This window comes from Chionomys nivalis, chromosome 6 (assembly GCF_950005125.1).
Source record: "Chionomys nivalis chromosome 6, mChiNiv1.1, whole genome shotgun sequence".
NCBI classification, from domain to species: Eukaryota; Metazoa; Chordata; class Mammalia; order Rodentia; family Cricetidae; genus Chionomys; species Chionomys nivalis.
In genome coordinates, this window is record NC_080091.1 from 87658977 (window position 1) to 87686854 (window position 27878).

At 43.1% G+C, this 27878-nt stretch overlaps 1 protein-coding gene across 2 annotated transcripts in view; it reads right to left on the minus strand.

Moving 5' to 3' along the window:
* Positions 1 to 27645, minus strand: part of Adamts3 (ADAM metallopeptidase with thrombospondin type 1 motif 3) — a 229977-nt gene extending 202332 nt beyond the window's left edge. For both annotated transcript variants that reach the window (XM_057772427.1, XM_057772428.1), the window contains exons 1-2: positions 27020 to 27645; positions 25843 to 25870 (exon numbers count right to left, since the gene is read on the minus strand). In XM_057772427.1, the coding sequence (XP_057628410.1) occupies positions 25843 to 25870; positions 27020 to 27088 (97 nt within the window). In that variant the 5' untranslated portion in view covers positions 27089 to 27645. The remainder of the gene's footprint in view (positions 1 to 25842; positions 25871 to 27019) is intronic.
* Positions 27646 to 27878: the final 233 nt, after the last annotated feature.

The following is a 27878-nucleotide window of genomic DNA, read 5'->3' on the forward strand; positions in this document are numbered from 1 at the left end:
GGAAGGCATGGTACTGGGAAAGGAGTTGAGAGTCCTACACCTCAATCCACAGGCAGCAGAAGGAGATTATGTCCACACTGAGCATAGTTTGAGCATGGACGACCTCACAACCCACCCCTTCACAGGGACACACTTCCTCCAAGAAGACCACAACTACTCCAACAAAGCCACACCTCGTGATAGGGCTACTCCCTATGGGGGGCATTTTCTTTCAGACCACCACAGGGTTATTATAAAAATGAAATTACTCAATCAATTCAAAGTGCTTAGAATAGTATCCACTACTGAGTATATAACATGCACATACAGTAGCAGAAGTGTCTACCCTGAGCTCAACTCCCAGCACCATGCAAGCAATTAATTTTGTTAATAGTAATTAATTTTACCATGCTGGTTTTTATAAATAGTTTCCCATTATTTCTTGATAGAACTCATAACATTGATATCTTTAGTCATACTAGACTTTCAAACTGCCAACCAAATACTCTAATAAAACAGAAAAAAACCTGGAGATAAAATAGTTCAAACTAAATCAAAACTTAAAGTTATATTCCAGGAGATTTGTGTTGTTGCTCCATGACCCCCAATGGGGTCGGGCCTTGGTTTGGAGAGCAGGGTCCACATTCAGCTGGCCAGAGTGGACCATAGAGTTTTCTGGCCAGCTCAGAGGATATAGATAGACATATAAGAGGAATAAGAAGAGGTCAAAGGAGATGTGCAGTCCTTTCGAGTGGGGAAGCATGGAGAACAGAGGTCGCTGATTGCTTTTCTCCATTACTCTGGGACTCTAGCGGGTTTACACTAATATCTGACTCCCAACTGTTTTTTATTAAAGCAACAATAAAAGAGCCTACTTTTTATTTATTTAGTTATTAGAGTTGGACATTCAAATCCCACTGCAGTGTGTTCTCAGCATAATGTCTCTTAGCCTCTGGAAGCCGAGTTGTGCTCAGTAGGCCTGGCTAATCACTCTGCCTTTATAGTCCATTCTGCTGGACTATCAGGGGAAAGGAGGGACAATGTGACTCTAGCTGGGCCCCCAGCACTGGCCTCAAGCCCCATCCTTTCCCGAAAACCAGTGCATGAGGAACAGACTTCCTGGTCTAAGCTTCCACAGGTCTCACTGTCAAGTCATGTGACACAAATCAAAGCCAACAGTCTAAGAGGTTTCTGGCTATGTGCGTGTGACTTGTGATTCCAAAGGCATCTGGGGCAGAGGCATAAGGACAGTAACTGAGCTGAATGTCCCTTCTCAGAGAGTGAAGAGCAAGGGAAGGCTGGACCTTCTGGGGATTGTGCTTTCTTGGGAGTGAGTGTTCTGTGTGGGGCTGGTCAAGATCCCCAGTAATCTCATTTCCTTTATAGATTTGCCACAGGTGCTACAACAGGAAAATGTGACAATTACCCTTCAAAGTATGTTATAGAATGAAACACAAGTGTCTCATTCAGGATACCAAATGTCCGCAGTACACGATAAAGTTCACATCACTGATGCAATGTTACTTTCCCATGTCCCAGACATATTAGATGGTCTAATTCATATTAAGGCTTTCCCAGGCACGGGAATTAGGGCCAATTGAGATGCTTGTGTCCTTCCTTCCCCAGACAAGGAAGAGACCTGGGTGGGATGCTTGAGCACGAAGGTCTGGAGTCAGAAAATCCTGTATTTGGGTGTGGGTTCCAGCCTGATGAGTGTTTTGGCATCTTGCATGCAAATTGTGAAAATGAAGACTCACTGAGGAGAATCCATACAAGTAAGCAATGTGAAGAGCCAGCTCCACTCAGCATAATCAGAGCACATGAAAAATTATTTACTATCATTGTCATCAAGAGAAGGAAGCCACCTTCAACCCCTAGCAACTCTTCTCTGTACCCCTACTCCAGTCTGGAATGCATGCTGTGGCCAGAAAAACCATAAACCTAGGCTGATACATGACCTAAAATCAAGGCAAGCTGTAGTAATTCTTGCCCTATGCCCCCACCTAGGGAACCTAGGATTCTTTCCCAAGAACTGCTGCTGATCACAGCACTTTGGAGAGGCAGCTCACATAGGCGACTTCCTTGATCAGGTAGAAATTCTCAGAAACACAGTAAGCTCGAGAGTGAAATCAAACCAGCATTTCTGAGAGCAGCTGAAGAAGCAGCTCAAGCAACAACACCCCCAAGTCCTGAACCCAGGGAAAAAGGAATAACTTTCATCACCACTGACAGCGACCAGCTGTTCTAGCAAACAGGAAAAGCAGGGTGAAGAGCGGACTTTAAAGAGGACAGCAAATGTCGAAGGGCTTAGCAGGGCTATAAACACTTATGGGGAAGGGAACACACATCTTCTCTCCCAGGCAATTATGAATACGCTGAAATTCCAAACACAGCCAAAAGCCCCACCTCTTTTTGTCCCCTCAATTCATCCCTCTGGGCTCTTATCACCACAAGGCAGATTGTTCTCAGAGGGTCTTTTCTTTTAGCTACACATCTATTTCCACACTTCAAGCTTCTTCATACAGCTATTTGAAAAACGAAAAGGCAGTGGGTAGCGAACTCATCAAAAAAGAAAAAAGAACTGTGAACATAACAGCTCCTTCCATTTTTTTAAATCTCCTTCCTATTTTTTTTTAAATCTGACTTTTAATAGATACTTGTTGCAATTGTACAATATTTATGTTCTATAAAGTCACTCAGGGGAGAACGGCACATTCTTGAGTATTCTGGAACATTAATTCAGGTAAGAGAAGGAAATATGTGCTTTGAAGAGAAGTATTCAAGTATTTTCTGAGCTACATCTTCAGGGTAACAAGATAAGGAGGTTAGATTTTTTTTTAAGTGAAGAACAAAAGCCCAAATGTTAGCATTCATAGGTTAGATTCTGTAGAAACACTCGACTGGCTGGCTGTCACTATTAGAAACTGTAAGCCCACGAGCTACATCAGATTATACAAATCAATATTCCTCACATTTCTTACTATTTCTGGAGGGAAATAGTACTCTTACTGATTAATACTGTATCTAGAATTTTAATCCATAAACATTTAAAATTTGCTCGCAAATGTTAAGGCAGGGAAAATAATGCTAAAAATGCAGAAAGAATTCTGAAAGATCTTTATGGAAACATTCTTTCTGACAACTAAACTTTCAAAATTCAAAATAATTTCGTTTACGAGTGGTAAAAGCTATGAGTTTTCTGTAGTAATGAGGAGCAGGCCGCGTCCCACCACCCGGCTAGCTGGGTTCTATCTCTAATGTAATGGATTAGTGTAAATGTAGGAACGATCGACAGCTCTCAAAAGGCTATATGCTGCTGCATCATGCTGTTTTAAAGCAGATACATTGCCTCTGGAAATTCTGGGAGAGAACCTCTTTCCCTGTCTTCCACAGCTTTGAGAGGGCACCTAGCTTTTGCTCTCCTCTCCAGTCTGCAAAGCCACACCAGACAGAGCGGTTGTACTCTCAAGCCTCCAGCGCTCTCTGGCCTACATTCCTACTCACAAAGACTACCACCCAGGTAAACTTGGATAATCTAGTTTAAGGTCATGTGATTAGCAACCTGCTTTTGCCTACCAACCATCTCCTCCTTTACTAGAGACACAGGTTCCAGGGATTCAGATGCAGGTAATTTGGGGGGGGGGGCAGTAATTCACCTGCCACAGGCACCATTTCAAGGTTAAGTTTATGACTCAGTAAGTCACTATCCTGAGAGAGATGTCTCTTTAGTGAAATAAAATGCGGAATGGCTGACTAGAGGTGCTGATGACAAATGCTACCACAACTTGGGGACATCAAGCTAATCCTGGTAGGAAAATAAAAACGACAACACAGGGGCAGAGAGAGGTGAAAGGGCAGGGTTGAGAGGAGACTGCTATCTGTGGAGCTGGAGGAGAAGTGACTGCAAAATTTGAACTGTAGCTTAGGCTACGCCTGAATTTGATTATCTTATTGATCTGGGTTGTTTGTTGTTGTTGTTGGTGGTGGTGGTGGTGTGTGTGTTTACCTATGAGAACTGGATTCCTATCACTTCTATTCAAAAAGGCAGGTCTGCTATATGAATTTTCCATGAAATGAACGCTAGGGAATTCCAACAAAGAATGCAGAGAAAAAATTGAGTCAGGTAAGGTCTTCCATCCCAGTCAAAATTTTTTTTAGAATCTGGTAGTCTCAGAACCCCCACATTTGCTGAGAGCTCACATGATACTTAAAAGTTACCCAATCATGCAACCATTCAGACTTGAGGGGTTTGGTTTAGGGATACTCAGAAAAGCAAGTCTACACAAATAGCCTAGAACCCCCAAACTCAAAGCCACACACTTCTGGCCCCAAGCATTCCAGATGAGAAAGACTCAGCCCGTACCAAAAACACAGCTATGAGTAAGCCAGAGGGAGAGAACTTTACATCTTGTTCCTTACCCAACACCCTTTGCTGCTGTATTCCAATGACTTAAGCAACTCTGCGTTGAGAAACCAGCATGAAGATTGTTTGTAAAAATAAAACTCTCAATCAGAGTATGGTATGCTATGTGGATGGACGGCTTACGAGGCCAGGGCACAGAAAGTTGATGCTCCTGAAAATTCATGATGGGCAACAGATCTAAGTGTAGTAAATAGAACGAAATACCTCACTTCAAATAAATGTGTGGGGTGTTATTACATGGTATCAAAGTGGGAAGCACTTTGAAATGTCATATGTTCTGCATACTAATAACATTTTAAAAAATCCTTCTCTAAGTACAAATCTAAGATTCTAATATTAACAGCTGTTGGGCTGGCTTGCTCATCACAGGGCAGCATCTTAAGAATCCGCATAGATAGGTGCTGAGAAGTCCCACCTGGATGGGTGAGTGTGTGCTATCCTGGGGCGCACTGTCCCGGTAGAGAGCACAAACGCCCCCCCCCCCCCCAGCTCCTGCTGCAAGGCTTTCTTTCCTACACACCCGCCCCCCACCCCCACCCCCAAGCCTGCCTTGTCTGCAAGGTCCTTAGCTGTGGAACAGTTTCCTGCCCTTTCACTAAGGCTACCAACCCAGAGCAGTGAGGGCCTGACTAGAGGGCAGGCCTCAAGGTCCCCGCCAGGGAAAGCGGGCCCCCGCTGCTGGGGCTGCAGTCTCTGCTGTGATCTCCTGGACCTGCTCTGCCTGCGCCCTACTTCCCTTTGTCCCTGGCTCATTGGGGCATCCAGGAGTTCCTGTGTAGGTGCCGAGTAGTTTCATCAGGACGGGTGAGTGTGTGCTATCCTGGGGCGGACGGTCCCGGTAGAGAGCACAAACGCCCCTCCCCCAGCTCCTGCTGCAGGGCTTTCTCTCCTACACACCCGCCCCCACCCCCACCCCCAAGCCTGCCTTGTCTGCAAGGTCCTTAGCTGTGGAACAGTTTCCTGCCCTTTCACTAAGGCTACCAGCCCAGACCAGTGAGTGCCTGACTAGAGGGCAGGCCTCAAGGTCCCCACCAGGGGAAGCAGGCCCCTGCTGCTGGGGTTGCAGTCTCTGCTTGTGATCTCCTGGACCTGCTCTCCCTGCCCCCTATTTCCCTTGGTCCCGGGCTCATTGGGGCCACCAGGAATCCCTGCATAGGTGCTGAGAAGTCCCATCTGGATGGGTGAGTGTGTGCTATCCTGGGGCGCACTGTCCCGGTAGAGAGCACAAACGCCCCCCCCCCCAGCTCCTGCTGCAAGGCTTTCTTTCCTACACACCCGCCCCCCACCCCCACCCCCAAGCCTGCCTTGTCTGCAAGGTCCTTAGCTGTGGAACAGTTTCCTGCCCTTTCACTAAGGCTACCAACCCAGAGCAGTGAGTGCCTGACTAGAGGGCAGGCCTCAAGGTCCCCGCCAGGGAAAGCGGGCCCCTGCTGCTGGGGCTGCAGTCTCTGCTGTGATCTCCTGGACCTGCTCTGCCTGCACCCTACTTCCCTTTGTCCCTGGCTCATTGTGGCATCCAGGAGTTCCTGTGTAGGTGCCGAGAAGTTTCATCGGGACGGGTGAGTGTGTACTATCCTGGGGCGGACGGTCCCGGTAGAGAGCACAAACGCCCCTACACTAAGGCTACCCAACCAGAGCAGTGAGTGCCTGCCTAGCGGGCAGGCCTCAGCAACCCCCGAAAGGGAGTGCAGGCACCTCCAGCTTGTACTGCAGTGTCGCCTGTGTTCTACTCGACCCCGCCCGACCCCTTGCATTCGGCCTTCTTTACGCGGGTCATTGGAATACCACGCATCCATGTTTTGGTGTTGAGGAGTTCATCTGGAAGGGAACGGTTCCTGCCCCTACACTGAGGAGATACACCTAGAGAGTTAGTCACAGCAAAGACTGGTCCAAGACATCAGGCCTCTCCTGGCTCCATTTGAAGGAAAAGATGGGCAGGCGCCAATGCAAGAATTCCCCCAACAACTTGAAAGGCAACGTGACATCACCAGGATCCAGGAATACCGAAATGAGAAGTGTACACCCTAATCCAGAAGAATTAGAAGAATTCGACTCAAAAGTGAATTTTATGAAAATAATAGAGGACCTTAAACAGGAGGTGAAAAACTGCCACAACCAATTAGAGATTACAAACAAAAAGGTAGAGGAAATGAATAAATCTCTCAAAGATACCCAAGAAAACCAAGAGAAACAAGAAAAAGTAATCAAACAGGTAAGGGAAACGGTTCAAGACTTGAAGAATGAAGTGGAAGTAATAAAGAAAACACAAACCGAGGGAAGGATGGAGATGGAAAATTTGAATAAACGAACAGGAACTACAGAGACAAGTACCACCAACAGATTACAAGAGATAGAAGAAAGAATCTCAGACAGTGAAGATACCATAGAGAAAATAAACACTCTCATCAAAGAAAACAGCATAACCAACAAATTCTCATCACAAAACATTCAGGAAATCTGGGACACAATAAAAAGACCAAACCTAAGAATAATAGGGATAGAAGAAGGAGAAGAAGTACAGCTCAATGGTCCAGAAAATATATTTAATAAAATTATAGAAGAAAACTTTCCCAACCTTAAGAAAGATATTCCTTTGAAGGTCCAAGAAGCATACAGAACACCAAATCGACTGGATCAAAAAAAAACATCTCCTCGTCATATAATAATCAAAACACAAAACATACAGAATAAAGAAAGAATATTAAGAGCTGCAAAGGAAAAAGGTCAAGTTACCTATAAAGGTAAACCTATCAGACTTACACCTGATTTCTCTATGGAAACCATGAAAGCCAGAAGGTCCTGGATAGATATACTGCAGAAACTACGAGACCATGGATGCAAGCCCAGACTACTATACCCAGCCAAGCTTTCATTCACTATAAATGGAGAAAACAAAATTTTCCAGGATAAAAACAAATTTAAACAATACGTAGCCACAAATCCAGCCCTTCAGAAAGTAATTGAAGGAAAATCACAAACCAAGGAGTCCAACAATGCCCACAATAACTCAGACATCTAATGACCCTTCACCAGCACAACTTGAAGAAGGGAAACACACAAACTCTACTACCAAAAGAAGGAAAGAAAGAAAGAAAGAAAGGAAAAATGACCGGAGTTAACAACCACTGGTCATTAATATCACTTAATATCAATGGACTCAACTCACCTATAAAGAGGCACAGGCTAAAAGATTGGATACGAAAACAGGATCCAACATTCTGTTGCTTACAAGAAACACACCTCAACCACAAAGACAGACATCTACTCAAAGTAAAGGGCTGGGAAAAGGTTTATCAAGCAAATGGACCTAAGAAACAAGCAGGTGTGGCCATACTAATTTCTAAGAAAGTTGACTTCAAACTAAAATCAATCAAAAGAGATGGAGATGGACATTTTTTACTCATAACAGGAACAATTCACCAGGATGAAGTCTCAATCCTGAATATCTATGCCCCTAATATAAAAGCACCCACTTATGTAAAAGAAACGTTACTAAAACTCAAGGCAGTCATCAAACCACACACACTAATAGTAGGAGATTTCAACACTCCTCTCTCACCAATGGACAGGTCAATCAGACAGAAACCTAACAGAGAAATAAGAGGATTAAGGGAGGTAATGAATCAAATGGACTTAACAGACATCTATAGAACATTCCACTCAAATAAGAAAGAATATACCTTCTTCTCTGCAGCTCATGGAACCTTCTCGAAAATAGACCACATACTCGGTAACAAAGCAAACTTACACAGTTACAAAAAAATATCGGTAACCACCTGTGTCTTATCAGATCACCATGGATTAAAGTTAGAATTCAACAACAATGCTATCCCCAGAAAGCCTATGAACTCATGGAAATTGGACAGTCAACTACTGAACCACACCTGGATCAAGGAAGAAATAAAGAAAGAAATTAAAGTCTTTCTTGAATTCAATGAAAACGAAGACTCAACATACTCAAACCTATGGGACACTATGAAAGCAGTGCTAAGAGGAAAGTTCATAGCATTAAGTGCCCACATAAAGAAAACGGAGAAAGCACACATTGGAGACCTAATAGCCCACCTTAAAGCTTTAGAAAGAAAAGAAGCAGACTCACCTAGGAGAAGTAGAAGACTGGAAATAATCAAATTGAGGGCTGAAATCAACAAAATAGAAACACAGAAAACAATCCAAAGAATCAATGAAACAAAAAGCTGGTTCTTGGAGAAAATCAATAAGATTGATAAACCCCTATCCAAACTAATCAAACGGCGGAGAGAGAATACGCAAATTAACAAAATCAGAAACGAAAAGGGAGACATAACCACAGACACAGACGAAATTCAGAGAATCATTAGATCTTACTACAAAAACCTGTATGCCACAAAATTGGAAAATGTAAAAGAAATGGACACTTTTTTAGATAAGTACCATATACCAAAGTTAAACCAGGACCAGGTGAACAATCTAAATAGACCTGTTAGTCGCGAAGAATTAGAAGTTGTTATAAAAAACCTTCCCACCAAAAAAAGCCCAGGTCCAGACGGCTTTAATGCAGAATTCTACCAGAACTTCCAAGAAGACCTAATACCTATACTCCTTAATGTATTTCACAATATTGAAACAGAGAAGTCATTGCCAAATTCCTTTTATGAAGCTGAAGTTACTCTGATACCAAAACCACACAAAGACACAACCAAGAAAGAGAACTACAGGCCAATCTCACTCATGAACATCGACGCAAAAATACTCAATAAAATACTGGCAAACCGAATCCAAGAACACATTAGAAAAATTATCCATTATGATCAAGTAGGCTTCATCCCAGAGATGCAGGGCTGATTCAACATACGAAAATCTATCAATGTAATCCATCATATAAATAATCTGAAAGAAAAAAACCATATGATCATTTCATTAGATGCGGAAAAAGCATTTGACAAAATTCAACATCCCTTTATGATAAAGGTCTTAGAGAGATTAGGAATACAAGGGTCGTTCCTAAATATAATAAAAGCAATTTATAGCAAGCCGTCAGCTAACATCAAATTAAATGGAGAGAAACTCAAAGCTATTCCACTAAAATCAGGAACACGACAAGGTTGTCCACTCTCTCCATACCTCTTTAATATAGTGCTTGAAATTCTAGCAATAGCAATAAGACAACATAAGGGGATCAAAGGGATTCAAATCGGAAAGGAAGAAGTTAAACTTTCATTATTTGCAGACGATATGATAGTGTACATAAGCGACCCCAAAAACTCCAGCAAAGAACTCCTTCAGCTGATAAACACCTTTAGTAGCGTTGCAGGATACAAGATCAATTCCAAAAAATCAGTTGCCCTCCTATACACAAAGGATAAGGAAGCAGAGATGGAAATCAGAGAAGCATCACCCTTCACGATAGCCACAAATAGCATAAAATATCTTGGGGTAACCCTAACCAAGGAAGTAAAGGATCTATTTGACAAGAACTTTAAGTCAATGAAGAAAGAAATTGAGGAGGATACCAGAAAATGGAAGGATCTCCCTTGCTCTTGGATAGGGAGGATCAACATAGTAAAAATGGCAATTCTACCAAGGGCAATTTATAGATTCAATGCAATCCCCATTAAAATCCCATCAAAATTCTTCACAGATCTTGAGAGGACAATAATCAACTTTATATGGAGAAACAAAAAACCCAGGATAGCCAAAACAATCTTATATAATAAAGGATCGTCTGGAGGCATTACCATCCCTGACCTCAAACTCTATTACAGAGCCTCAGTATTGAAAACAGCTTGGTATTGGTATAAAAACAGAGAAGTTGATCAATGGAACCGAGTAGAAGACCCTGATTTCAACCCACAAACTTATGAACACCTAATTTTTGATAAAGGAGCTAAAAGTATTCAATGGAAAAAAGAGAGCATCTTCAACAAATGGTGCTGGCAGAACTGGTTGTCAACGTGTAGAAGAATGAAAATAGATCCATATCTATCACCATGCACAAAACTCAAGTCCAAATGGATTAAAGACCTCAATATTAGTCTGAACACACTGAACCTGATAGAAGAAAAAGTTGGAAGTACTCTACAACATATGGGTACAGGAGATCACTTCCTACGTTTATCCCCAGCAGCACAGACATTAAGGGCAACATTGAATAAATGGGACCTCCTGAAACTGAGTAGCTTCTGTAAAGCAAAGGACACTGTCACTAAGACAAAAAGGCAACCCACTGACTGGGAGAAGATCTTCACCAACCCTGCAACAGACAAAGGTCTGATCACCAAAATATATAAAGAACTCAAGAAACTAAACTTTAAAATGCTAATGAACCCAATAAAAAAATGGGGCACTGATCTGAACAGAGAATTCTCAACAGAAGAAATTCAAATGGCCAAAAGACACCTAAGGTCATGCTCAACCTCCTTAGCGATAAGGGAAATGCAAATTAAAACAACTTTGAGATACCATCTTACACCTGTCAGAATGGCTAAAATCAAGAACACCAATGATAGCCTTTGCTGGAGAGGTTGTGGAGAACGAGGCACACTCATTCATTGCTGGTGGGAATGCAAACTTGTGCAACCACTTTGGAAATCAGTGTGGCGATTTCTCAGGAAATTTGGGATCAACCTACCCCAAGATCCAGTAATACCACTATTGGGAATATACCCAAGAGATGCCACATCAAATGACAAAAGTATCTGTTCAACTATGTTCATAGCAGCATTGTTTGTAATAGCCAAAACCTGGAAACAACCTAGATGCCCTTCAATGGAGGAATGGATAAAGAAAGTGTGGAATATATACATATTAGAGTACTACTCAGCAGTAAAAAACAATGACTTCTCGAATTTTGCGTGCAAATGGATGGAAATAGAAAACACTATCCTGAGTGAGGTATCCCAGACCCAAAAAGAGGAACATGGGATGTACTCACTCATAATCGGTTTCTAGCCATAAATAAAAGACATTAAGCATATAATGTGTGATCCTATAGAAGTTAAATAAGAAAGTGAACCCAAAGAAAATCATATAGTCATCCGCATGGAGAGGGGGAAGTAGACAAGATTGCAGGGCTGTGGGCCCATATTTCGGTTTGGCACAGTAGCCATTAGCCTGGTCTGAGCTAGGCACATAGCTCTGCAGACAAGCTGTCGCCTCCTTAACAAAAGTCAGGATGTGCTGCTCCTAGCTTCTTTTGTTAGAATGTGGATTACCTGAGGAGAGATGTTGGCTAAAGCTGATGACTCGAGAGTTTCAGAGGTTCGGTGCTTCCTTCCTTTTGTAACTAAGAGGATGTCTTATAGAGATGCTAATTCATGGCCTACCTGACTGCTAGATGCGGACGTGACCTAAGCCCAGGCACCTGGTTGCCTTGGAGACAGCCTAATGTGTTTTCCCCCACTGAAGGGAGATATAAGATGTTCCGAGAATAAAGAGTCACTCTGGCCTTTTCCAGGATGACCTTGTAAGCTGTGTCGGTTTTATTCCTCGCGACTCCGTTTCAGCCGGGTTAGGGAATCTATGTTGGACCCACAATGGGCTCCGACATAATGGCGCCGTAACGTGGTGCTGACGACTGAACCCCGAGAAAAAGATAACGTGGTGCTGACGAATGAACCCCGAGAAAAAGACAACGTGGTGCTGGCTACTGAACCCCGAGACGAATGCCAGAGCAAGAAGTACGAAAAGGAACGTGGTGCTGACCGCCGAACTCTATGACCCCGGAGAAGGGACAACACGAGAGAGACGGTGAATGCTGATCACTGGATCCCAGAGGGAAAGCGGACTAACGACAGAGGAGAACGTGAGGCTGATCAGCGCTCCCCAAAAAGCAAGGAAGAGGTGACCAGACGTGAGGAACCCGCGAGAAAAAAATCGGTGAATGCGTGAGTAGTGAGTGCTCAGAAACAGAGATGTAGAATAGAGAAAGAAATGTAAAAAAAAAAAAAAAGGGGTAAAATTTAAATTGGTAGTAAAAATTTGTAAATAAGTTAGATATGGAATAAGGAAAAAGTATTCGGGTATATATATTGGCAACTTAATTTAGAATGGAGCAAAACAATGACAGAGTTATTGAAAATCTGTAAGCAAGATAGATGCAGAATTGCAACTTTTATTGCCTGCTAAATTAGTAGGAAAAGATAAAAAAAAAATGACTTGGCCCAAGAATCACCAAGTTACTGCAGAGATTGAATAGCCACGTGCTCACAGCTAGTTAATCTAACCCACCTGCAGGTAAAAGGCAAGCAGTAGCAAGAATAAGTTTAGAGAGCAAATTTGACCTCACACAGTCTATAGAACAGAGGAGAGGATTCAGAAATTCTCCTAATTTTATGATTTACAAGTTAAAATAAAAAAGATAGTTAAAAATCTGCCTTCCAGAGCTCAGAAACAAAGTCTAACAAAGAGAGCCTGTGTCCTACCCCCTGCCATGCAGCGCAGCTTCAACTGAAAGAAAAAAGCCAGGTTTAAATTAAGGTAGTCTCTGAAATAAGTAGGTTAAAATGCTTTTTTTCCATCTCACGATTTTGCCTTTTTGTCAAAAGTCTGTTGTTTATAGTCAAGTGAATTCGTATGCAAGGTGAATTGATTCCAGTACTGTGGCTCTATAGTAAAGTTTGAAGTCAGAGATTGTGATGCATTCAGAAGTTCCTTGATTGTACAGGATTTTGGGATTGTTTAGGCTATTCTGAGTTTTTGTCTTCTCATAAAGTTGAGGATTTCTTTCGGAGTCTAAAGAATTTTGATATAAGTTTGATGGGCATTTGCATTAAATCTATGGATTGCTTTCAGTAAGATTGTCAGTTTTGCTAGGTTAGCGCTGTTTTTACAAGAGAATAGGAGCTCTTTACATTTTCTGATGGCTTAAGTTTATTCAAAGGTTTAAAGTTTTTATACAGGTTTTTCAATTTGTGTGATTAGAGTTACTCAAAGATTTGTGGTATTTGTGGCTATCTCATTTATGATGTATGTAGAAGAGACGCATTTGGGTTGTTTTCAGATTCTGTGCATGATAAAGTAATTCTGCTGTGGACATGGTTGAGCACGTGTCCTCGTGGTATGGTTGAGCATCTTTGTATATAGGCCCAGAGGAGGTATAGCTGACTTTTAAAGTAGTTTGTTGCCTAATTTTCTGAGAATTCGACAGCAATGGAGGAGTTTCTCTTAAGTATAAGTTGTGAGCAGTGTTTTTGATCTTGGTCATGTTACAGAGATAAGATGGAGTCTCAGAGTTGTTTAGATTTGCATTTCTCCAATGGTAAGGGATGTTATATTTGAGCATTTTTTCAATGTCTTTCAGTCATTCTAAGTTCATCTATTGAGAGTTTTCAGTTTAGGTCTGTTGCGTATATTTTTAGTGGATTAATTGTTCTTTTGGTGACTGATTTCCTTAGTCTTGTATGTTTTTGAAGTGGATTAGTGATTGGTAAAGATATTTTCCAGTTGTATAGGTTATTATGTCATGTTGATTAAGTCCTTTGCTATATAGAAGCTTCTCAATTCAAGAGATCTTATTGTTTCTCTCAATATGTGCCAATGAGGCTGTGTTAGAGTTGTACCAGTGCATTCAAGTGTTAATTCTAAAATTTTTCTTCTAAGAGGTTAAGTATTGTTGGTTTTATGTTGAGGTCTTGAAAAGAAGAGAGGAGAAGATGAATTTGGTTCGTCTGATGCAATTTGGGTACAGACCATAGGTCCTCAGAGACCAAAACTCACTTTGTTTATAAATGGAAAAAGATTTTCTGGCCTCCTGGATACTGGTGCGGATACTTCCGTCATAACCGCCAGTCAGTGGCCTTCTAAGTGGCCAAAAACAGAGACTATTACCCAGTTACAAGGAATTGGTCAGACTAGAAATCCTGAACAGAGTAGCAATTAACTGCATTGGGAAGATGAGGAAGGACATGAAGGAACTTTTAAGCCGTATATTATTCCCCATTTACCTGTGAACTTATGGGGCAGAGATGTCATGTCCAGAATGGGAGTATATTTATACTCTCCCAGCACGGCTGTTACTAATCAGATGTTTCAACAAGGATTATTACCTAATCAAGGTTTAGGCAAAAATAATAGGGGAAAGGTAGATCCTGTTGTATCAGACGGTAGACCTTCTAGAGCAGGATTAGGGTATTTTTACGAGAGGTCACTGAAAGACCCGCACTCCATGCAGACCCGATAATATGGAAAAGTGATGAACCTGTATGGGTGAATCAGTGGCCTCTAACAGAAGAAAAATTGCAAGCTGCCCAGCAGTTAGTGCAGGAACAGCTGGATAGTGGACATATTTCACCATCTAATTCTCCATGGAATTCTCCAATTTTTGTTATTAAAAAGAAATCGGGAAAGTGGAGATTAATTCAGGATTTAAGAGAGGTCAATGCAACCATGGAACCAATGGGCTCTTTACAACCAGGGCTGCCGTCCCCGGCAGCCATTCCAAAAGGCACGCATAAGATTATCTTAGACTTGAAAGATTGTTATTATACAATTCCGCTAGCGCCACAAGATTGTCAAAGATTTGCTTTTAGCATTCCTTCAGTTAATTTTAAAGAGCCAATGAGGAGGTATCAATGGAATGTCTTACCCCAGGGTATGTTAAATAGTGCTACATTATGCCAAAAATTCGTAGCCCAAGCTATACAGGAGGTTAGAAATCAATTTCCACAGGTTTACGCAATCCATTACACAGACGACATCTTGCTAGCTCATAAAAATGAAGATACTTTACTAGAGACATATGCGTTGTTACAGCAGTGTCTAAGCCATGCAGGTTTAGTTATCGCTCCTGAGAAAGTACAGAGGCACCCGCCTTTTCAATATCTAGGTCATATATTATACCCCAAAGAAATTAAGCCTCAAAAGATAGAAATCAGGAAGGATGACTTAAAAACTCTTAATGACTTTCAAAGGTTATTAGGAAATATACAGTGGCTAAGACCTTATTTGAGGTTTCCTACAGGAGCCCTTGAGCCTTTAAGTGAAATACTTAAAGGAGACAGTGATCCAAATTCTAGCAGGCAGCTTTCAGAAGCCGCCAGACAGACTCTCTCACAGATAGAGCAGGCTATACAGGAACAGCAGGTGTCCTATATTGATTATAGCCAAACATGGCAAGCATGTATTTTACCTACAAGGCTGACTCCTACAGCAGTCTTATGGCAGAACGGACCACTTTTATGGGTGCATCTGCCTGTATCACCAGCAAAAGTATTAAATCCTTATTTTGAAGCAGTAGCATGCTTAGCTCAGAAGAGCAGAATGGAATCTAGAAAGTATTTTGGCAGAGAACCAGCCATAATCAATGTGCCTTACACTAAGCAACAAATTGAATGGTTATTTCAAAATAGTGACTCATGGGCAATTGCGTTTGCTCAGTTTCAAGGTCAGATTAATAATCTTTTCCCAGCTGACCAGTTACTGCAGTTTACACAACAGCATTCATTCATTTTTCCTAAAATAGTAGCAAAGAATCCCTTAAAGGATGCTTTGTTAATTTTCACTGATGGCTCATCTAATGGAAAAGCTGCTTATGTGGTCAATGGCAAAGGACATGTGGTACAGACAGAACCAGCTTCAGCTCAAATAGTTGAACTGCGGGCTGTAGCTTTGGTATTTAAGAATTTTTATGATAAGGCTTTCAATTTATATACTGATAGCCGGTATATTTATGAAGCATTAAGGATCCTGGAAACAGTATCATATATAGCAACTAGCAATGAACAAGTTAAAATATTGTTTCAGCAGATTCAAAAAGCCATACAATGTAGAAAGTTACCATGTTTTGTGGGACATATCAGAGCGCATTCAAGTCTTCCTGGTCCGTTAGCTGAAGGTAATGCTCTAGCTGACGAACTTACAAAAATAATTGCCATATCTCAGGTTGAACTTGCACAGCAATCACATGCTTTGCATCATCAAAACAGCTTAAGTTTAAGAAAACAATTTAAGTTGACCAGAGAAGCTGCTCGGCAAATTGTTAAACAGTGTGAAAGATGCCCACAATATCTACCTGTGCCTCATTTGGGGGTAAATCCCCGAGGACTGCTTCCTAACCATATATGGCAAATGGATATAACTCACATTACTGAGTTTGGAAAATTGAGATGTGCATGTGACAATTGATACTTAGGATTTATAATGGCCACAGCACAAACTGGGGAAGCTGCCAAGCATGTAATAACTCATTGCTTAAAATGCTTTTCATGCATGGGAACCCCAAAGGTAATAAAGACGGACAATGGATCCGGATATGTTAACAAAGCTTTTCAAAGATTTTGTGCTCAATGGAATATCGTTCATAAGACTGGTATTCCATATAATCCTCAAGGACAAGGAATTGTGGAGCGTGCACATGGCTCCTTGAAAACACAACTCCAAAAAATAAAGACAGGGGAGTTGTATCCTCAGACGCCACACAATGCCTTAAATCATGCATTGTTTACGCTAAACTTTCTAAATACAGATGTCCATGAGCAATCAGCCGCGGACAGATTGTGGCATAGTGGTACAAAATCCACATTTGCTAAAGCCAAATGGAAAGATCTGTGTACTGGGATTTGGAAGGGACCCGACCCCATCCTAATATGGGGTCGAGGGCATGTCTGTGTTTTCTCACAGGACGAAAACCAAGCAAGATGGCTTCCAGAGCGGCTAATTCGATGCACTCAGCAGAAGGACTGCGAAACTGAGGACAACGTGGCTGACAACCGCGCCGCAGAAGGAACAGAAAGAAAACGGCTCCAGGAGGAATCCAGTAACCCAGCCCACAGAGAGGAGCCTGATCCAAACCCGCAACTCGCAGGACTGCAAAGAGACTTCGGACAAAGAGATCCTGCTGAGAGGAGCTGACTGCAGTGTTTGCTGCTGGCTGTGGTGTGAAACCTGTTGCTTCAGAACTAAGATACAAACTGAACATTTGAGTGTTCTCGGTTTATGGGACAGAACTCATTTTGAATAAAGTATTAAACCTAAGAACTAAGACCTAAGCTTTCCCCTCAGGGAAAGAAAGATGCAAAATAAAGTATGACTGAAATCCCTCTTCACTTAACAAGGGGGCAGACTAAGGGTTTAACAGCCACACAGAGACTGAAAATGAGATTTAATAACAACAAATGGTATTATACTCTTAACGGTAATGACCTGATATTTACAGCTGCATATAAGGTGATGGGAAAAATCTGGTAATGACCAATGGTACGAAATACATCGGTAATGACCGAGAAGAATATAAATTTACGGTAAAGAAAATTATGAAATTATGAATAATTGGAGAGCTGGTACTGACCGGCCAAAAGTGAAATTATGAATAATTGGAGAGCTGGTACTGACCGGCCAAAAGTGAAATTATGAATAATTGGAGAGCTGGTACTGACCGGCGAAAGGTGAAATTATGAATAATTGGAGAGCTGGTACTGACCGGCTAAAGGTGAAATTCTGAAGAATCAGAGAGCTGGTACTGACCGGCTAAAAATAAAATTATGAAGAATTGGAGGGCTGGTATTGACCGGCTAAATATGGAATTATGAATAATTTGGAGAGCTGGTATTGACCGGCTAAATATGAAATTATGAAAATTTGGGAGAGCTGGTTTTGACCGGCCAAATATAAAATTACGGTATTAAAAATTTGAAGATCGGTATTGACCGATGATGTGAAAAGATCATGATTGTGAATTGCTGTGATTGACAGTTGGCTAAAAGAGAGGTTGTAACTATAAATGTTGAGAGTTGATACGTGTGCTGAAAAAGTAAACTCTGAATGATGTTCTGTACCAGCGAAAGAAACATCTTCAACTCAGGTGATTCTACTCTCCTTTAAGATAGGAGAATATAGTTATTGGGAGCATAATTATTCATAAAGCATTATGATACATCCTGACAAAAGATATGGCTAATACACAGGGCCTGAAAAGTATATTTCTCTCCACTAATCTCTTCCTTTTACAGAGGTCGGCAGTCAATGACGGGTTTGAAGCTTCTTCTCCCCAGATGCCTAAGACAGGAGCTTGCATAATTGATGCCTGTTCCAATGACGGGAAAATTTGGGTAAATGAAGAGGACTTTGCCCAAACCAGACGCGGCGTGTCTGTCCTGTTGCAGACGCACAGGAGTTATTAAAATTAATAAGAGAGAGTGGATTGTGGGCCCATATTTCGGTTTGGCACAGTAGCCATTAGCCTGGTCTGAGCTAGGCACATAGCTCTGCAGACAAGCTGTCGCCTCCTTAACAAAAGTCAGGATGTGCTGCTCCTAGCTTCTTTTGTTAGAATGTGGATTACCTGAGGAGAGATGTTGGCTAAAGCTGATGACTCGAGAGTTTCAGAGGTTCGGTGCTTCCTTCCTTTTGTAACTAAGAGGATGTCTTATAGAGATGCTAATTCATGGCCTACCTGACTGCTAGATGCGGACGTGACCTAAGCCCAGGCACCTGGTTGCCTTGGAGACAGCCTAATGTGTTTTCCCCCACTGAAGGGAGATATAAGATGTTCCGAGAATAAAGAGTCACTCTGGCCTTTTCCAGGATGACCTTGTAAGCTGTGTCGGTTTTATTCCTCGCGACTCCGTTTCAGCCGGGTTAGGGAATCTATGTTGGACCCACAATGGGCTCCGACACAGGGCAAAAACTGGGAACTTGCCGGTGAGGTGGCATGGGGCAAAGGGGAAATGGGATGAGAAATATGAGAAGGGGAGGATGGGAGGAGCTCGGGGGATTGGGATGGTTGGGATATAGGAAGGATGGATACGGGAGCAGCGAAGTATATATCCTATCTAAGGGAGCCATCTTAGGGCTGGCAAGAGACTTGACTCTAGAGGGGTTCGCAGGTGTCCAGGAATATGTCCCCAGCTGGTACCTTGGGCAACTAAGGAGAGGGAACCTGAAATGACCCTATCCTATACTGATGAATTTCTTGCATATCACCTTAGAACCTTCATCTGGCGATGGATCGAGGTAGAGACAGATTCTCAATTTGGAGCAACGGTCTGAGCTCTTAAGGTCCAAATGAGGAGCAGAAGGAGGGAGAACAAGAGCAAAAAATCAGGACCACGAGGGATGCACCCACCCACTGTGACAGTGGAACTGATTTATTAGGAGCCCACCAAGGCCAGCTGGTCTGGGACTGAATAAGCATGGGTTGATTCCGGACTCTCTGAGCATGGCGGTCAATGAAGACTGATGAGAAGCCAAGGACAATGGCACTAGGTTTCAATCCTAATACATGAACTGGCTTTGTGGGAGCTTAGCCTGTTTAGAAGCTCACCTTCCTGGACGTAGATAGAAGACCTTCGTCTTCCCGCAGGGCAGAGAATTTGGACTGCTCTTCAGTATCGAGAGGGAGGGGGAATGGTGTGGGGGGAGGAGAAGAGGAGTGGGGATAGGGGGAGGGGAGTGGGGGGAGGGGGCAATATTTGGGAGGAGGGGAGGGAAATGGGAAACGGGGAGCAGGTGGAAATTTTAATTAAAAAAGAATAAAAAAATAAATAAAAGAAAAAAAAAAAAAAAAAAAAAAAAAGAATCCGCATAAAAGGAAGACACCTCTAGGAAGTAAAAAGTAGCACAGCATGCCCAAGTTGTACACAAGAAAGCAACACTGGAAGACACGATACAGTCGTGTTTAAACCACACAGTTCGTACTGCCTGGTCCCTGACCACTTTATAATGTAAAGATATAAGAAACCAATAAGTCCTCAAAATGGACTTTGCATGTAAAAGAAAGAACTCCAACTTGCATCACTGATTATTTTAATTACTGTGTCCATAAATATATTTACTCAATAGGAAGGAAAACTATAAGAAACAAGAGATAGTACCTTAGTCCACAGGGCTGGGGAATTCATATTTTTAATTCTACTTGACCTACAGTTTCCCCAAGACTATTTTTGTTTGTCAGTCAATTCCAAAGCAGGATACATTGTTTGAAGCTGCCTGCAATCTGTCTAAAGTACACACGGATTTATCATGCTAAATTTGTGGCAGCCATTTTTACAAGCAAGAGAATGACATTTCACCACCAACTCTGCCTCAGGGATTATAGTTAGTCACCAAGCTCAGGCACAGCTACTTGGGAAATTAAGATGGATCAATTCCACGTGAGATCGGAGACTCCTTGTGCTAGGAACTCCCCAGCTCCGCTATCCATTTTAAAGACTTAAGTCTTGAATTTGATTTTGCCTCTGCTCTCCCTCTAGTCTATGCATTTCCCCAAAGTTCTCATAAAATTACAAAACCACACTTACATAACTGTTCATATTTATTGAGTATTTGCAAAAACAAAAATGATAAATACCTTGCTTTTTTCAGACTCTTAAATGTTTTAAGTGTATTTTAATATTTAAACAAAGCCCAAATTTATTTCTAACTATGCTTTTTAAAGCCAGTTTACTCCAAACTTGCAGGGAGTTTATTCCATACTTTTTTTTTCCCCAAAAGCCATTTGTCAAAATTTATGACGTGTATCTGCTTAGAAACCAACCTCTGGGGATTCTCTTTAAGGAGTCACTTGAAATGCAGGTAATGACCTATATAAAACACCAGGTGGCAAATCTCAATACTATGGGAAAGCAGATACCATAAGCAAAATAATTATCAAGTTATGTACAATTAGTAGAATGGAATTCAGTGTCTTTGGCAAGAAGTTTTGTAAGGATATGGAAAACAAAAATATGCCGAACCAGTTTTTCTTCATACAAAAACATATTATCACATGAGTAATTCGAACCAGACTACATACCAACTATGCTTTGTGTATACATGTTGATAATTACTTATCCAAAATGTTTAACACTGTGGTGTCTATTCTTTCAGAATTTGGAACATCTACACACACTTTACCAGCTGAGCACCACCCCAACCCAAAATCTAAAGTCTAAAAGATTGCAATTAAAAGAACAGTGGGTGAAAATGGCTAACCTGTCAGTTCTTTGGGCTTTGACCATCAGAGTTCCAGAGGCCACAGAAACAGTAAAGATAACCACAGTGCACGTATGTAACACATCTATATCAACATAGGAGAATCACAGCTTGCCGGGAGGGGCACCGATGTAAGTTAGGAATAAAAGTTGATCTGTATTCCATTGCAGGATTGCTAAGGAGAGGCCCCACTGCTAACAGCAATCCTTTCGCAGAAAGAATGACCTCCGTAGAAGTCATCCCTGTAGACAGTCCAAGTGATAGAACCAGATTCTTCATCCCGAAACCACTCATAATTTTACCAGGCCATTTGGAACTATCCCTAATGCATTTCCAAGGCGGGCTGAGTTGGCCTCTCACAAGCAAGGAATGTTTGAAGTTCGTCATCCTGAGGCAGGGGTGACCTTGAGGGTTTTTGTTTCTAGGCACCACCACATGATTTGAGACAGCAACAAGAGAACAGCAAAAGCATGGGCAAGAAAATTTTAAGCTCAACGGCAACAGCAATCATCAATTACAAGGGGGAGCAGGCGAATGGGGTAAACATCCCAAGCAGACTGTAGGCAAAGCAGGCAAAATGAACGGGCCACGGTTCTTGTGCTTGGTGGTATAAAAGTAGTCACAAGATGCCTTGCTGACATTGAACAATTAACTGATAGCCACTGTCATAGTCACTGTTTTCATGGGAACTCACTAAACTTAAAGGAAGGCACAGGACAAAAGCATTTAAAGGAAATCCAGAACAGAGAGAGATCTTGATGTAATAATGCCCTGCCTGCTACAGCTAGTCACCAAGCAATGAGTGTCTGTGGATGACAGGTACCAACTGCGGTGTATGTGCTAAGACAAAGCCATCTTCAAACCAGAGTCTTGGCTTTCATGTGGGAAGAAGTGACAGTGTTTCTTTACTCCATGTCAATCATTGGGTAAGTGACTCACACTAAACTCTGAAAACTATGCACAGATATAGAGATAGATATATAATATAGAGACATCCCAATGATGACAAAGCATTTCTTAGAAGACTAGATGCCTGAGTGGACAAAGGTAAGCTCCTTTCTAAAGAATGAAATGCAATGGATTTTTCAAACTTAAGACTAGAAATAGAAGAGAAAAAATAAATAAATAAACATGTCCCACCTCCAACAAGCGTTGCTGAGGAAAGACAGCTTCATGCAGTATCATGAGCCTTCCTCAAATGATGCCCAGAGAATAGCAAAGTGATGGTTTCAAAACAAAGAGACTGAGGATTCTTCTTTCAGATTTTCCAATCTCTACAGAACTCTAATTGTTTCCTAACCCTCGTGTGTCACGGCGTAAGCCTCCTAACCCAATTAAGGCAGTCAGCCAGATGCCCACAATGACTCCCTTGCATCCCACTAAGAACAAGTGCTGACTCAGACAAAAAAGAGCTCCCCAACAGGCGGCAGAAACATGCCAATGAGCTAATGAAACACGCTTGACCATACGTATATGAATATACTTCAACATGCATAGGCTGGGGAGAGGGATAGGTGTTTTTCACTACTTGACAAAGAGACCCAGACAAGACCAGGGTTCAAAATCTATTTCCCTACTTTCCCTAGAAAGAATCATACTTCCCCACATAGCAAGAATGTATTTTTCCCATTGGCTAAGAGAGCAGCCATATCCCCTATAAGACTACCTAGGTGAGGAATCTAATGTATTCTAACCTGCCATTCCCTCCATTATAAACCTACTTCTCTCTACCTAAATAAAATCCTTTCCCTACTCTAGTATGTCATATAGATTTTAATTGCCATTGTAGGCCATATACTACAAAATAATATGGTATAATTTTTTTTATAAAAAGCAGAACAGCTGGGCAAAATTAGTCTAACCCTGTTAGCAATCGGGAGTGTGGTTACCTTTAACGAGGAATCAGCACCAGGAAGGTGGTGGGAGAGGCACAAGGGTGCTAGTAACATTCTGCTTATGGACCCACGCACATGAGTACACACTATATCAGCAGCAGCAAGCTGTACACTGAATACAGATCCTGTGAGCATAAGAAACTCTAATTCCTTTCAAATTTGTCTCCTCCACAGTTTGTGGTTTATGGCTAAATTATGTTTATCTCTTCCTGAAATATACTCAGAAGCCATTCAGAGCTATGGAATTTCTATAGCCAATTTGTTATGCAATAGATATAAATAATACATCAATAATTTTCATAGACTGTTTTAGTCTTTCCTAATATATCATCAATCAAACAGTACTCCCAGGCTGATGCATAGACCCACCTTTCAAATGAGTGGCTACTGAAAGAGAGAGTTAAGTGCATAGAAGTGCATCTTCCTGAATCTGTAAGTCTCTTTTCGAATGAAGACAGCAAAGAATCTTACTGCGGCTAAGATTTTCTGAAATAGAGCATTTTTAAAACTCCACAGAGTCAGGTCATTGACTATAAATGATGGCTGTATTTCATGAGTACAAGACTCAGAGGTCGGAATCTTTCATGCTGTTGTTTTCATTTTCATTACACTTGAGTATGGTAAATAAAATGACAATGACAAAGAGGAACCCCATAGAACAGGAGTACGGAGACAAGCGCTATAAACCTCCAGAAATACAACCTAGGAGCACCCCTGCCAGGCTGGTGACTCATCACCTTCAAGCTAAACTTAGGCGCACCTGCACTGTTTTCTTTACTGCAGAAAGGACTCCGAAAGTAACTGATACTAACAAACGGTCTGGACCAAAGCCAGTCCCAGCCTCTTGCATGAGAGCATCCTGATTCTATCTGAAAACGCTATCAGAGCAACATATTTCATTATGTGAATAAAATGTGTTGGAAGAATGGGTCACCTTAAAACACCAGTTACATCCTGAAATGCTGCAGTAGCCAACGAAATAAGCAAAGTCATTAAAACCAAGACTGTTCTTTTTCCTACTTGGGGGTTTGAGTTTTTGATGCTGTTTTGTTTGTTTTGGTCTTTTTCCTTCAAAAAGATAGACAGAGGGCCAAGTGCAATCAATCGCCACAAGACTGATACCTCTCAGGTGGTTTGCAGTGCATTCTCAGCCGCCCTTCTCCCTTCTGTTTTGCTCTTAAACTCTAAGGCTGGGGAAGAGACTCACAACACTAAGATTTCCACACATGCATGTTGCATGTATAAACGATTCACAGGTCCACGGTGTCACAAAGTCTGAGGAGAAACTATGCAACTTTGAATTTTCATCCTTCTCCAAACAGCATGAACAGAACTGACTCTCACACATCGAGCCGCAGCATCAAGACATGGCAGCTACTTCCACCATCACCGATCCTCAACATCTGCGCTTCCAGCCAGGCTCTTTCCCTTCTCTAAGATGGATGTATTAAATGCATTGGTTTTGTTTGTTTGCTTTTTACTATAACTGGAGGCTTTTCTCCTGCCCATCAGTTCCTAAATAACCACTCTGAGGCTTAAGATTAATTTCAAAAGACTCATGCCATTCCCAGTTAATCTCTTTCCCCCTTGTGGTTGGGTCTCAGGATGTGAGCTCTCCACTACTGCTCCAGCATCATGGTTGCCTGCCTGCTGCCATGACTATGTCGCCTGGCTAGGATAACACTGCACTCTACCTTCTGAAGCTCAAAGCCCCAAATAAACTCTTCTCTATGTTGCCTTAGTCATGGTGTCTCTTCACAGCAACAGAGAAGTGACTAAAACAGTGATTTAGAGCACCTGAGTTCAATTCACAGTACCCACATGGTGACTAACAACCATCTGGAACTCCAGTTCCAGGGAATCTTATGCCCTCTTCTGGCATCCTTGGGCACTGCACACATGTGAACAGACATCTAGGCAGGCAAACACCCCCCATACACATAGAATAGTTTTTAATATGTGTTTTATAGGATGTTGATTGTAGCCTGACTTTTCAAACGTGAGCATCCAAAACATGGTATTATGAACAACCTCAAGAAATGACCATTATTTTTGGAGTAACCTGTTACATACCACATATTCTGAACTTTACTGTCTCCTCACCCGTAAAATAGGAATAACTATAGACCCCACAGTATCAGGTATTACTCAAGACTCAAGTATTACCTAACTTAAAGATAACTATCTTACGAAATAATTTTTATGGAATAAAAGAAGTCACTCAAGAGTGCAGACCAACCAGGCAAACTTAAGGAAAAAATGTGAACTCTCTCTTCATCATCTCCCCTTTCTTCCTGGCATTCCTACAACTGTCTTCAGTTACAAGCAAATTTGTTTCTCCCTATGTTCCACAAGGTAATGGGTCTGACTTTAAGCATCTCTTATGTTCCAGCCCCGCTATAACCCTCCCAGTGCATACCAGTAATAAATTAATGCCTGAGAAGAGGAGCTTCTACTCGGGAGGATATTGACACCACTATAATTTAGCCTGGGGATAATAGGACCCTCCCACGGAAAGCGGAAGAGTAGAAACGATTCCAGACTAGGAATTATTTTAACCACTAATTAGGAAACTTTCAGGAACAATTCTTTGGCTTAGCTTTCTTTTGTCCCCTGCTCTCAGCTAAGGTAAGGGTGACATCTGAGAAAGAGGCTTACCTATTTGCACCATTTCTTCAGTCCCAGCCTAGAAAGGGGGGGGGGAGTAAGAAAAAGAAACAGTTACTGGGTTTCATCTTATCGCCCTGTGCCGTTTATACCATCAGTGCTTTGCCTAGGCTGGTTAATCAGGAGACCAAGAGACTGGAATTGTTGCCTGAAGGCTGAATAAACCTTACTTAGTTCCTAGAAGGTTCTTGTGACAAGAGCCTGAGCCAACTCGATGACTATTTGAGAAAGGGACTTGTTGGCTGGCTTTAATTTTAGTATCTGTGAAGCCAGTCAAATAAATAGTGACCTCAATGGCCTCTTCGGAAAACTCCAATACTAGGTCACCAGACCAGAGAGGCTAGAAAACCTCACAGAGGATTCATGCACTCAGAGTCCACCGGTTCGGCGCTGATTTGATTTACTACAAAAGGCTCGCCAGCCTGAGCCCCCTTCAAAGACTCTTCAGAGAGCATCAGCTTCACCTGGAGTCTCCACGGGGTGGGGGCAGGGCCGAAAGGACCCAGAGCTGCACTCAATTTAGCTTTAAAGAGGAGGAGTTGTGAGGAGGAGGGGGGGGAGGGGAAGAGACTGCAGACGCCTCCAGCTTCGGCTGCCCTAGGAAAAGGAGAGGGCAGGAAACGTCCCAGGCCCTCCCCAACTGTCAAACTGCAGCCCGGCCGCGGTCTTCCAGGACACGTGTCTGCTGGGTAGCTCCAGGTCCTGCCTGGGGACTTCTTGAAACCTCTTGTCCCTGGCTACCCGCAGGAACTGGGAGTCAGGAGGAGGGAGATCCTCTGAGCTTCGGAATCCGCGCTCCACGACCTGAACTTCGGCAGAGCGCCCAGAGCGTCCGGAGCGCCCTGCAAAAGTGGACAGCCTGATGACCCCACTAGGATGCGACCTGGCTGCAGTCTGACATTTGGACTGCTCCTGGTCGCCGCTGGCTAAGGAAGCCCCAAGTGTGATGAGCCTTAGCTCTCGGAGGAGGGTTGTCCCAACCTCCCGTGCAAGGCGCCCTCAAGCCCCCCAAGCCCCGCGCAGCGACGGGCCCTCCACGCGCCGCCTCGGAACGCAGAAGATGCCCCAGAAGGGTGGCAAGGGGAGGGGAGGGAGTGAAGTGGACGAAGGGGAAGAACTCTGTCGGGAAAAGGTTGGGTTTGAGTTTTTATTATTATTTTCCACTTACTTGTCCATCAGCTGACGTCCTAACCTCTACCAGAGAGGCTGCTATCAACCAAAGTGACAGGAACACCATCACGAGTCGAGTGCACTTCACAACTACTGGGCGAAGCAGCTACCCCAGCGCAAACCACCCCAAAATAAGTTTCCTTTAAAACGCGCAAAGAAAATGGAAGAAGGGGAAGGGGGGTTGCAGAGCTTAAAAAAAAAAATGATCTTGGGCTTTGCTCAATGAAAAGGCAACGTGAGCTGTGCGCCTGGCCCCGTGCCCTGTCGGTCCTTTCCACTTCACCTTCTCACCCGGTCCTCCCAAGCCGACTGTGCGGGAGCCAGAAGGTACTGCGAGCCGGGCAGAAGCTGACCCAAGCGGGGGAAGGGACCGGGACGTTCCACTCTCTGCCCCGGGGCTGCTTTGGAGAGGGTCTTGGAGCACCGTGGGCCGCCGAGGCTAAGCACGGAGACTGCTCGGGTCCCGGGAGCGCGGCAGCCAGGGAAAAGTGGGAACCGGAGCCCAGCGAGCGGGAGAAAGAGGCAGCGCAAGCCCTGGAGCCTCCGCCGCACACGCAGTGGGGGCGGGAGGACGAGGGGAGGAGGCGGCCGCCTAGGAGGAGGGAGGAGTGGGCCGCTCGCCCGCTCCGGTTGCTCTCGGCCCGGGCCGTCTGCTCTCTGCCCGCGACCCGCCGGGCGCTAATAAGGCGGCCGAGTCAACCCCCCCCACTCCTCCCCCAGGCGGCCCCTCCCGCCGCGCGCCCACGTCATCGTGGCCCGTGCCCCCCGGCGCAGGGTCAGGGCTCGTACCGGCCGGGGGCTGCGAAAGCGCCGCCTGGACCCCGCATCCCCCAGGTCTCCGTGATGGGACGAGGGCG